This window comes from Budorcas taxicolor, chromosome 2, assembly GCF_023091745.1.
Source record: "Budorcas taxicolor isolate Tak-1 chromosome 2, Takin1.1, whole genome shotgun sequence".
In the NCBI taxonomy this organism is placed as follows: domain Eukaryota; kingdom Metazoa; phylum Chordata; class Mammalia; order Artiodactyla; family Bovidae; genus Budorcas; species Budorcas taxicolor.
In genome coordinates, this window is record NC_068911.1 from 62,240,188 (window position 1) to 62,253,605 (window position 13,418).

Genomic DNA, 13,418 nt, shown 5'->3' on the forward strand with positions numbered 1-13,418 from the left:
GATTCAGGTTTATGTATATATGTGTCTATGTATGTGTGTGTACATATAATGGAAAGGGAAGCCCATTTCACACCAGTCAGAATGGCTGCAATCCAAAAGTCTACAAGCAATAAATGCTGGGGAGGGTGTGGAGAAAAGGGAACCCTCTTACACTGTTGGTGGGAATGCAAACTAGGACAGACACTATGGAGAACAGTGTGGAGATTCCTTAAAAAAACTGGAAATAGAATTGCCATATGACCCAGCAATCCCACTGCTGGGCATACACACTGAGGAAACCAGAATTGAAAGAGACACGTGTACCCCAATGTTCATCTCAGCACTGTTTATAATAGCCAGAACATGGAAGCAACCTAGATGTCCATCAGCAGATGAATGGATAAGAAAGCTGTGGTACATATGCACAATGGAGTATTACTCAGCCATTAAAAAGAATACATTTGAATCAGTTCTAATGAGGTGGATGAAACTGGAGCCTTTCCATTATAGGTTGTTAAAAGATATTTATCCCCTGTGCTAAACAAGTAGGTCCTTGCAGCAGCAGCAGTGTGTATACGTTAATCCTGAACTCCTAATTTATCCACTCCCCTACTATGAGTATAGCGTTTTGTCATTGGGTGACATAAGACCAAAATAAGGGTTGAATTAACTTATTAATGGATACTGGTATCTGATAGTTTGGTCCAGTAAAAGATATCCATGACTTTCCAAACGCTTGTAGATTAAAATTTATCACGGAATTTCATTTTTAGCACATATACTATTTCTAGAATTCACTCTAAGTTATGCAAAATATCTTAGTGTTTGTAGGAAAAGCATGTGATTTTGAAAGCAATAGAACCCCCTCCTAATTAGAATGCATGTTCCCACCATTACTTTCAGTGACATTGCCTGTCAAATGTAGTAACTGAGGGACTCTGGTACAGATGGTGTGGATAGCAATCCCAAATTTCACATTTACTTATGATATGACTTTGGGAAAGTTACTCAGACTCTGTGCCTCAGTTCCTTTTCTATAAATTGGGAATAATAACAATATCTATTTATAAATTTGTTATAGAAATAAACAAGATTATATATGTAAACATTCTTAGAGCACAGCTTGATATATGTCAGTGCTCAATAAATGTCCATATGTTCACCATATCACTACACCTTTTGATGATTACTTTCTGAGCTTTACTGGATAATCACCAAATTAGCCAGATCCCATACCAGTTTTCTAAATCATTCAATAATCTTAGCTTTCTAAAATTATGTGGAGGGGGAATAAATGCCATTTCATGGCTTAGTATCCAGACTATTTTATTCAAAAGCTCAACTTTTTTGTAAAATTAGGCTAAAAATCAATTTTCCTCTCCCTTTCTCCACCCTTTAACAATTTCTTTAGCTCATTTATACCCGTTGTAATTGATTACATTTTCATTAAACTTAGTTTTTCTCCTCAATATTCCATTCAGTTGGACTGATGGCTTCACAGCATTTTAATTAGACACCATTACTTAAGGCTGGTAAGAGGGTTGGGTGACATGCCCTGCGACTAAATTACATTCTCACCCGTGATCAGACTGCTGACATAGCTGTTTCCTGTGCATGCTACCTGGAAAAAGCTCCACATTGCTCCCTTTGCATGCATCTCCCCATTGTACAACCAGGTTAGCGGCCTCTCCTTAAGCTGTGTGCCTGTATCTTTCCAGCACCCTGAGCCCTTTGTTTCCCCTGCCTCTGGTGCTGGGAACTGTTGGCTTTCCTTTTCTCAACACCACTGCCGCCCCATACTGGGCAGGGAGTAGAACTCCGTCTCCTCCATCCTCATTTCCATGGTTCCCAGAGATAAACAAAGAAGCCCAGTTAATATTAGTGCTTTTCATAGGGTGACTCATAAGCAAACAAACTAAACGGCACACTTTAAAAGGATAAAACCTGCTTTAACATACAATAGTTGTTTATCTGTTTGTCTGATAGTTTCTGACTCTCATTTTTTCCCGACAACCCAGTGTTTTGGTCAGAGCCTCAGTGTGAACTCCATCAGGCACGTGACCTAGGATCTGGGATGATAATATGAAAATCAAACTTTGGTCTCACTCCCAAGTAGACCTGTATGTTTTTCTCCCTTCTCTCTCTTTCTCTCTCTCTCTCTTTCTCTTTCTCATATGCACATATACAGCAAATGGCTCCAGATCATTTACGGTGGAAACTAAATTGTACTGGGAAAATCACACCCTAGATATCTTAGGCAGAGATGCGCGTTACTCGGACACTGGGCTGGGTCTCTGTTTCCTTTCTTGAAAAAAAGACTTCCTTCTGCTGCTGGTAGGATTCTTCTTAATGGCTCAGAGTTAATGCTAGAAATAGAATTTAGGTCCAGAAACTACCCTGTATTGATTTTATCTGTTGGATTAAATAGTTTCCAGTGTTTAAGTAGTTGGAAGTTAAGAAACTGCCTAAACACAAGCAAGAGTTGAGGGCAATCTTGGGAAAAGAAGAAGTCCTTAATGTCATTTTTCCTGAAATATAGATGTGACAAGAGAAATGATACATTAACATAGAAAATAATCAGAAGACAGATATGTTAGCACAAGTCCGAATAATTAAATACATAAAATTATGGTTCTAGACAGGGAGATAGATTACCTGTGAAGCTCTTGAAGTAACAGAAATTTTGCCTCAAGACAAACAATGCATTTTAGCTTTCCTGCTGCCCATCAGTAGAGAATACTGGGATTTGATCATTTGTTGAGGAGATACTTATGCCTTCCAGTTGACTTCAGTAATTCATGGAGGGCTTCTAAGTTCCACATAAGAAGATTGTGAGCTTTGTCCCCCTAGAATCTCTGAGATAAAGTCCAAATAATAACAAGCCAATAATTAGACCAGTCCCAGAATACATCTCAAGCCACATTTTGTGCAGGAAATTCTTTATTTCCCTGCTTCTGAGCCCTCAAATACAAACATTAAAGACAAAAATTTCATGCCATTTCTTTTTGCAGGGGATCTTCCTGACCCAGCGATCGAATCCAGGTCTCTCACATTGCAGGTGGATTCTTTACCATTTGAGCCACAAGGGACACCCCTTCTAATATGTATTATCTCCTAATGGAGCTAATGGATATTTGAGGTCTGGTTACTGCCTAGCTAAATACAGAGCACATTTGATGAGATTGCCTAATACAAAATAATAGCAACTAGTTTCCCTACTGTAAAAAAGGAAAAGAACAAAACCTGTGGGAGCTAAAACGGTTGTTATAATACTAGCATGTCTTCAGAATCAAACCAGACATTAGAACTGTCACCTGTGGCCATCAACTATAATTGAAACCACCTTTTTTTTTTTTAATAATTGAAAGACTATCAGAACATCTTGAATTGAAGAAGATACATAACTGATGCCTTTTCCCTCTTTATCAGTTTTTTTGTTTCTAATAGTAACTTGTTATTTGACAAAAACTGCTCTGCACATGGAAAAAAAATGAAAGGACTTTGGAGAGATTTTCATCTTCCCTTAAGCATTTCTGTTAAGATGTTTGAATTGCTTATTGCTAGCTTGGCTCCTCCAGCATAGTTTTAAACAAAGATCAAAAAAGTAAGATCTGACTTCGGATTGTAGAACCAGTTGCAGAAAAAGAGACCAGGAAAGTTTACGGTCATGTGACGCCTAGCTTTGAGTGTAGCAAAAGGTCACCTTCTGCCACCTGAGTGGTTTGTGCTTGACAGAGCATTTTTCTATGGCTTTTGTTCCCAGCATTTCAGTCCTGACTTTGGAGCGTGCTATTGGGAACTGGAATTCTCAGTTTATCCTCATCGGCCTCTTCCTCTGAGGCAGTGCTTCTGGCAGGCCTGGCCCACGTGTCCATTCTCTCTAATGCAGCATTTCCATTGAGGCCCCGTGATTATTCACAGGACTTACTTCCATATTAGGATTAAACTCTGTAACTATAGTGTTGCATTTTGGTTTTCTCTTAAGAACATTCATAAACATAGCCTAATAAGAACCATTCCCTCTTCCCTGGAATTCCCTTCTCCAGACAGATGTGGTGAAGGGAAAAACACTCTGACCACAGCCTTTCTGCCTCACCCTGTGGGGGTCTCCTCCTGTTGCCTGTGTGACCTTGAATGAATTGCTTACCCTGACTGGGTCTCAGTTTCCATATCCATTGAAAAAGCAACTGTCTCCTTTGTAGGAGGTGTAAAGATTGCTCGAGAAAATCTGAGACCTGCCTGGAGTAGTACCTGACTCTGATCTGGGAAGGCCCAGATCACTCTCTTTCCTCATTCTTATCTCCCAGCAGGGGTCAAGGTGAGATTGGGTTATTCAATATTGCAAAAACTAGCCTTTCCTTGCCCAAAGCTGATAAGTTCAATAGTGTTCTCTGCCAAACTCCCCACTCTTTCTGGTACATTCCTGCCTCAGTTCTGCTTAATACATCTTCAGTTCCCAGACAGAAATGCTTACATCTCATCTAATCAAATAAAAAAAGTTGGGAAGAACCCATCTGTTACGTTACCTCTGCTTTCCTCAAAGCTGTTGTCTGAGCCCCCCTTTCCTTAGCCAATAAACTTCAAAATAGTCATTAGTTTTACTGCCTTACCCCTACTCAGTGACCCATTCATGTTTACCAACCAGTATCTCATCCCACTGTTCTCGTGATTCTGCGATTTTAAGTTGTCTGTAATACTTAGTCCTTAGATCTACATTTAACAGATTAAGATTATTCTGAATATCCTTAAATTATAGAACCATCCAAGAAGAAATACAACATAAGCCATAAATGTGATTTTTTAATTCTCTGAGCCACATTGAAAAGTGAAAAAAAGGTGAAAAGTCACGCAAACATGGGCTTCTCAGGTGGCACAATGATAAAGCATCCACCTGCAATGCAGGAGAAGCAGGAGACATAGGTTCCATCCCTGGGCCAGGAAGATCCCCTGGAGGAGGGCATGGCACCCCGCACCAGTATTCTTGCCTGGAGAACCCCATGCATAGAGGAGCCTGGCAGGCTACAGTTGATAGGGTCACAAAGAGTTGGACACAACTGAAGTGACTGAGCAGGCGCGCACACACACACACACACACACACACACACACGTAAAAAAGTGAAAAGCAAGAACACGTTTTGTTTAATCCAACATATCTAAAATAGTATTTCAGCACTGAATCAATATTAACGTTCTTAACAATATATTTTCATTATTTTTTATACTAACTATATGAAATCATTTGTGCATTTTTTTTTTCTTAGAGCATATGCCAATTTGAGTTTGTCACATTCCAAGTACTCAATAGCCATGTGTGGTTAGTAGCTACTTGTTTAGGACAACGCAGGTCTGTACCGTTTGACTGAGTTTTCGTGGTATCTCTATTTAACTTCCAAGGCACTCCTTGGTTTTTACTGAACATCCCTGATTGCTCTTTCTGTGCATCTTTGTAGATGTCCCTTCCTTTTCACTCTGTCTTCCTTCACCCTGTTTCTTTCCAATCCCCACTTCCCCTCTGCAAAAAAATCTACCCCACTCCTTCTCCACCTTAGTTCTACATCCTCTGAGCACTGAGTACATAGAATCTCATGTCAGACAGATGAGATGACCACAAACACATCACTTAGATCAATCTAAAAGGTAAGAACCAGGAAGAGAAAGGAACAATATTCTCATTTTCCCCCTTAGTCCATCATCACCCAGAACCAATGTCCGATGCACACTCTGAATTTTTGTTCTTTCTTTCTTTACACATGTTTCCAGATCTTAACTCATGTTTTTTTATCCTTTTGCAGGGACCATGTTCTAAAGAATGTCCTGATGCATCATTTATTGTCCTTCTCACTCAGGCTTTGGGATAACTGCTGATATAATCTAATGTTTATAAAAAATGTTTTTAGAGTATCTATGCAGCTGTCTGCAGTAGCTACACACAGAATACAATGGCTGATTTACATTATGGTTGACATACTGTCGGTTGTTTAGGGTGTCTTGCTTTTACATCAGACAGACTCCGTCTATTCTGTGTGCATCTCACAGCCATAAAGTAAATCTGATCTAAGATGCTGCTCACGTGTGTGACTGCCTCATGATGACATTTAACACCCCCATGATGAACCATTTTCTTCTGAGTGTTATGCCACTTCGTTTTCAAGTTTATTCCCAGGGTGCATTTAGGTAGTAAAAATGTGTAGCTCTAGAGACTTGGTATGCTTTATTAGGCAGGTGTATGACCAGGATATATGGAATACCACTGTAGATCTTGAACTACATTCTCTTATAGGAAATATGTATGGGCATGCCCAAAGGAGTATATCCGTTGGAGGTTAAAATAGTATTTGCCAAATCTAGGGGATGATGTCAGAAGATACCTTAAACAATCAAAATAACTGACTCCTTCCTGGCATTCATCACCACTGACATGTGTTAGATGACAAATCTTTGACTCACAAAATCGAACAGGATTATCTGAGGGATCAGACTTCTCACCTGTTTTTAGAGATTAGTGAGCACCTGTTTGTCCCCATGTTTTCTTCACTCAGATTCTATATTAACTTTCCCTATTAAAGCATTCTTGAGATTTCTGAGTTCCTACTACTTTAGATAAAAATAGACGACGCTCACTCCTGGCACTTAATAAAATAAAGGATTTCTGAAAGTTAGTTATATTCATGAGCCATTTTCTTTGATGAAACCCTTAAATCATCCCTTTTTTGTTTTTATGCAGGCCTATAGCATCTTTTGTGAGATTTTTAATGCAATTTAATAAATTAATGTACAAATTTTGTAGCTCTTGATAAAATACCCTCCATGGGTTCTAATATGCATGTAATACATATCATTTAGGTCTAATTTCTGGGCTGCCAGAAAGACAAACCACCTTCAGATAGTTATAAACACATAAACACGGCACTTTAGATATGGGGACTGGCTAATGGGCGTATTATGCACAGAGTACCAAATATTCTGAAGAGAATGAGGCAGACTTCACATGAAAACTGCTGCAGGGTCTCTATTAGTCTTTTCTTTGCACTGACAGTAGCCTAAAATGCCGGTTAACAAAGGTTTCCAATTAGCAGAAAGCTGGAGAGACCCTCTTGCTGCCCACTTGACTGCTTATTCCATGCTGGAAAATGCTAAGTCTTGGTGTAGACAGCCAACACTTATACCAAGCATCTATATACTTGGTATAAATCTATACCAAGTATAGATCTAGCTGTGTGATGTTATCAGCCCTGTAACAGTAATGGAGGGTATTATCCTATATAATCCCTAACTTGACTCCTCTGTAGTGTGTATGTATGTGTGTGTTGGTGGGGGAGGGGGGCGGCTATATGTTTATTGTGTGGACCTTCAGGACTTCAGGACTAACCTAGCTTCCTCCCTGGCCACATTTCTCCATGTTATGAAAATACAGAGAAATCCTGAGGCTGCTGCAGCCAAGACAAACTAGGCTGGACACAGTGGATATTCTGGACAATGCCCACCACTTTGAGTGGGCTGCTGGGATTCATTTTTCAAATGTGAAGTAATTTCCCCTGATACCAAAGACTTTCTGTTACCTGAGGATAGCAACAGGGCACAGTGGAAAGAGCATGGACTTTGGAATAACATAGGTTTGGGGACAAATCCTAGCTCTGCCATTTACTCTTGGCCCTGGATAAGTTGCTTAACCTCTGTTTATCTCAGCAAGATCAATATAGTATCATACTTGTTACAGAGTTGTTGAGAGACAAAGAGATGATGCCCAGAAAATAACTAGCAAATTGTCTAGCATATTGTGGGTTCTTAGGAATCAGTAGCGACAATGTGATCATAAGAATTATGCTGTATAAGATTTGAGAGTAAAAATCCAACTCCCCTTTAATTGGGACAAGGAATCTGTATCTGGGGGCCACAAGTTATTGGTCTCAGTTCAGTTCAGTTGCTCAGTCGTGTCCAACTCTTTGCGACTGAGCACGCCAAGCTTCCCCGTCGTTTCAACTCCCGGAGCTTGCTCAAACTCATGTCTATTGAGTCAGTGATGCCATCCAACCATCCCATCCTGTGTTGTCCCCTTCTCCTCTTGCCTTCAGTCTTTCCCATCATCAGAGTCTTTTACAATGAATCAGCTCTTCACATCAGGTGGCCAAAGTATTGGAGCTTCAGCTTCAGCATCAGTCCTTCCAATGAGTATTCAGGACTTATTTCCTTTAGGATGGTCGGGTTTATATTGCCTACCCCTTATCTAGCAGATCTTCCCGACCCAGGACTCAAACTGGGGTCTCCTGCATTGCAGGTGGATTCTTTACCAACTGAGCTATCAGGGAATTTTCTTTTAATCAGTCTCATGTCAACTTATATGATCGTTCTTAAAAAAATGTCTTTTATTATTTGTTGTTTTAATGCTGTGTAAGGTGCGTATTGTAAATCAAGTCTAAGGGATTGTAAGTTATGCCCTTAGCCATTTATAAGGTCTATGGAACTTTAGTAGCTTCTCCATTCGTTTTTTTGGATATAGATATTCAGGAGTTGTAGCAAACTAAGTATTTGTACATTATCTTCTAATAGTAGAAATATAATTCTAGAAACACTATATAATATCTTCACATAACAATGTAACTATACTCAGATTGATCATCTTATACAGAAAAGATTTATATTCTAAAAGAATGCATGGTTTATAGACTGTGTGGGATCTATTTTGGTTCTTGTTTGTTAGGAGATTTTAAATTTGAATTATTTTCTTCATGCTATGTGATCCAGTGAAATGATATGTTGTTTTTATAATTTGGGGGTATTTGTTTTTTCTCTTAAGCATGTAGAGACTGAAATGAAGAAAAATGAAATGAAAAGATTGAAATGAAGAAAAAACCTGATCATACTAGTGAAACACATGAGTTTATATATAAAAAAATTGAAGTAGTTTAAGTTTTAAAAACATGAAGAATTTTGATTCATTTATTCCAGTATCTGAAATTTGACCTCTCTTTGTTGCTTCTTACCTAGGTCACTTGTTGGTTTCAGAAAACTATAAGAGATTTAGAGGAACAAGGTCTAGGTACATCTCTTTCAGACAACGAGGAGCTTATTCGTAAGCATGAGGAACTGATAATAAAAGCAAAGGTAAGAGACCCATTAAACAAAACAACTGAAAACTGCATGGACTTCTCTTGAATACACTTCTATAGGTGATATAGTGGAGTAGTAAAAACTGGCTTTGTATAGTTTGCTTGCTGTTCGCATTTGTATTTTCCTTAACTTGTTTCATGTTCTTAGTTTTGCAAAAAGTAATTGCTATCAGTCAGGCAGCCACTTGGAGGTGCTTGGATGTGTAAAATGGAACCATCAACTGTTGAGAGCAGGAGGAGCAGAACAACCTCTAGCAGGGTTCCTCTTGCCATTGAGTCTTGCTGTTTGGAAACTGACTTATTTGTACATGTGAGAGTCTGTAAAGATTTTCCAAGGTTTCTGGTGCTCCATTTTGATTTTTTAAAAAACCTGTTCTAGGTAAACACAATCTGCTGCTTCCTCTCCCACCATCCTTCCAAATCCATCCTCCCAAACATATAAAAATGTGTTGCTTTGACGTTATGTTCAACTATTGCCTAGTAGGGTTGGCCCATTGTATTCCAGAGCTTCATGACTTAGCTGTACCTACAACTATCAACTACCCAAGATATTAATAACAGAAAGTTCTCTAAATCTTGATACTGATTAAAGTATTCACTGTTTTCACTCTACTACAAATGGACTTTCAGAATATAAGCTCCTCCTTGTTTCAGACAAGTTGACTACTTCTTTTCAGGATCCTGAGCCACTTAGGAGCCAGTTATAGATCTCATACAGAAGCTGAGTATTACTCCATATACTCAGTAAGTAGTTTTTGGGCCCAACTGGTTTTGGAAACTGAGGCAGAGAAACCTCTTTTTCTAAAGCATCCTTGCAAATAAAGTTATTTTCTAAAAAAAAAAAAATGTTTTCTGGGGAATTGCTGTTTTATTACTTTCTTCAACTACGGGCTGGCCTTTGGAACCCCTGATCTCAATGGCATCTTTAAAGATTTTCAAACATTGAATATCTATTTAGAGATGAAAGCTCAAACATAACTTGATAAAAATTGATGACAGTTGTCATCAGTTTGTGACACTAGATAATCCAATGGCAAGATAACTGGTTATTCAAGATGGCAGAGGTCCCTGTGTCACGTGGGTTGAAAAAGACCCCGTCAGTGTTAATGCAGAAGGGGGAGTGACACTGTCCCAGGGTGACCCAGGATGGCCTTTCAGAGGAAGGGATTTGAGCAGATGAACGGAGTAACGATGGTTGGTTAGGCGAGTGTGATCATTCCTAAATAAGGTAGAATAAGGGAAAACAGTGATAGACCAATTTGTCTGTGATGAGAGTTAAAGGTCTGGGCAATGTTCAGTCCAGAAATGGTAGACCCAGGGCAACTGTTTCAGAGGCCATCCTTACCCACAGCCATTCCCTAGAGAAGACATGCTAACAGGGCGTGGTCATTACAGAGAAGTAAACTTCGCTGGATGAAAAATAGAAGAGTATTCTGAGGCCACAGAAGGTGGGCCTAGATAACCTTAAAACTCCGAAAACCCTAAAGACTCCACCAGAAAATTATTAGAGCTAATCAACGAATATAGTAAAGTTGCGGGATATAAAATCAACACACAGAAATCCCTTGCATTCCTATACACTAATAATGAGAAAGTAGAAAAAGAAATTAAGGAAACAATTCCATTCACCATTGCAATGAAAAGAATAAAGTACTTGGGGATATATCTACCTAAAGAAAATAAAGACCTATATATAGAAAACTATAAAACACTGAGGAAAGAAATCAAAGAGGACACTAATAGATGGAGAAATATACCATGTTCATGGATTGGAAGAATCAATATAGTGAACATGTGCATACTACCCAAAGCAATCTACAGATTCAATGCACTCGCTATCAAGGTACCAGCGGTATTTTTCACAGAGCTAGAACAAATAATTTCACAATTTGTATGGAAGTTCAAAAAACTTCGAATAGCCAAAGCAATCTTGAGAAAGAAGAATGGAACTGGAGGAATCAACTTGCCTGACTTCAGGCTCTACTACAAAGTCACAGTCCTCAAGACAGTATGGTACTGGCACAAAGACAGAAATATAGATCAATGGAACAAAATAGAAAGCCCAGAGATAAATCCATACACCTATGGACACCTTATCTTCGACAAAGTAGGCAAGAATATACAATGGATTAAAGACAATCTCTTTAACAAGTGGTGCTGGGAAAACTGGTCAACCACTTGTAAAAGAATGAAACTAGAGCACTTTCTAACACCACACACACAAATAAACTCAAAATGGATTAAAGATCTAAATGTAAGACCAGAAACTATAAAACTCCTAGAGGAGAACATAGGCAAAACACTCTCCGACATAAATCACAGCAGGATCCTCTATGATCCACCTCCCAGAATACTGGAAATAAAAGCAAAAATAAACAAATGGGATCTAATTAAAATTAAAAGCTTCTGCACAACAAAGGAAACTATAAACAAGGTGAAAAGACAGCCTTCAGAATGGGAGAAAATAATAGCAAAATGAAGCAACTGACAACTAATCTCAAAAATATACAAGCAACTTATGCAGCTCAATTCCAGAAAAATAAATGATCCACTCAAAAAAAGGGCCAAAGAACTAAATAGTCATTTCTCCAAAGAAGACATACAGATGGCTAACAAACACATGAAAAGATGCTCAACATCACTCATTATCAGAGAAATGCAAATCAAGACCACAATGAGGTACCATTTCACACCAGTCAGAATGGCTGTGATCCAAAAGTCTACAAGCAATAAATGCTGGAGAGGGTGTGGAGAAAAGGGAACCCTCTTACACTGTAGGTGGGAATGCAAACTAGGACAGACACTATGGAGAACAGTATGGAGATTCCTTAAAACACTGGAAATAGAACTGCCTTATGACCCAGCAATCCCACTGCTGGGCATACACACTGAGGAAACCAGAATTGAAAGAGACACATGTACCCCAATGTTCATCGCAGCACTGTTTATAATAGCCAAGACATGGAAGTAACCTAGATGTCCATCAGCAGATGAATGGATAAGAAAACTGTGGTACATATACACAATGGAGTATTACTCAGCCATTAAAAAGAATACATTTGAATCAGTTCTAATGAGATAGATGAAACTGGAGTCTATTATACAGAGTGAAGTAAGCCAGAAAGAAAAACACCAATACAGTATACTAACACATATATATGGAATTTAGAAAGATGGTAATGATAACCCCTGTATGTGAGACAGCAAAAGAGACACAGATGTAGAGAACAGACTTTTGGACTGTGTGGGAGAGGGAGAGGGTGGGATGATTTGGGAGAATGGCATTGAAACGTGTATACTATCATGTAAGAAACAAATCGCTAGTCTAGGTTCGATACAGGATACAGGATGCCTGGGGCTGGTGCACTGGGATGACCCAGAGAGTGATATGGGGAGGGTGGTGGGAGGGGGGTTCAGGGTTGGGAACTCATGTACACCTGTGGTGGATTTATGTCAATGTATGGCAAAACCAATACATTGTAAATGTAAAAAAATTAAAAAATAAAGGAGACAGGATTTAGATGACAGTAACCATTATGCTTATTAAATTTAAAGTAACATGAAAAATACCTTTTCAGAGATGGTTGAAATGATGGACTAGACTGGAAAAATGGCAGTATTTCTTAAACGTGGAGATAGTATCTTCTTCATCTTGGTATTCCCAGCACCTAGGACAGTGTCTGGTATTTAAAAAGGTTGTTTGATTCATGTCTGCTTTTTAAACCCTCTTTCCAGAAGAAAGAAACATCCTTTTAGTGCCTGTCTGTGATTCGCTAGTGACTTTAAATAGTGACTTAGCCTCCTTTTATCTACCTAGCCATCCTTATCTTTATGTATTTATTTTTAAGTGTTTGGTCCTGAGTGTAGAGTTACACAAACTCTAATTCATCTTAGATCTCAGGGTTAGCTTCTTGGTTTATTTTATTATTTTCCCTTAATCTTTATCTTCCTCATATCCCCATTCTCATAGGCATCTACTCTAACAGTGTGTGTCTTTAGACATATTCCCATTCTTTAAATATATACGGAGTTACATGTTTTCAATCTGCATGAATTGTATTAAGGCATAGATTTCTTGTGTTTCTTTCCACAACACTGGTTGCATCTAACTTACATAATTCTTTGTGATCTTCACTATGGTAATTTCTAGATGCAGCATAACTTTGGAAAGTCCTGGAACATAGATACTGATGTCTTAATTCTACCCTTCATAATGTTGGTTGCCTTCCATTTCTTTATTCCTTACAATACTTGACCTTCTAGTCCACTGACTCTTCTACTGAACTCCTTGCTGCTCAACTCTTCTGCTGACTTCTTCACTTCAGCTATTAG

General features: G+C 38.7%; 1 protein-coding gene across 1 annotated transcript in view; it reads left to right on the plus strand.

Moving 5' to 3' along the window:
- The window catches only part of CCDC141 (coiled-coil domain containing 141), a 225,827-nt gene that overhangs the window by 87,866 nt on the left and 124,543 nt on the right, over positions 1-13,418 (plus strand). Inside the window, exon 6 of the mRNA XM_052635681.1 lies at positions 8,965-9,081. Within this exon, the coding sequence (XP_052491641.1) occupies positions 8,965-9,081 (117 nt within the window). The remainder of the gene's footprint in view (positions 1-8,964; positions 9,082-13,418) is intronic.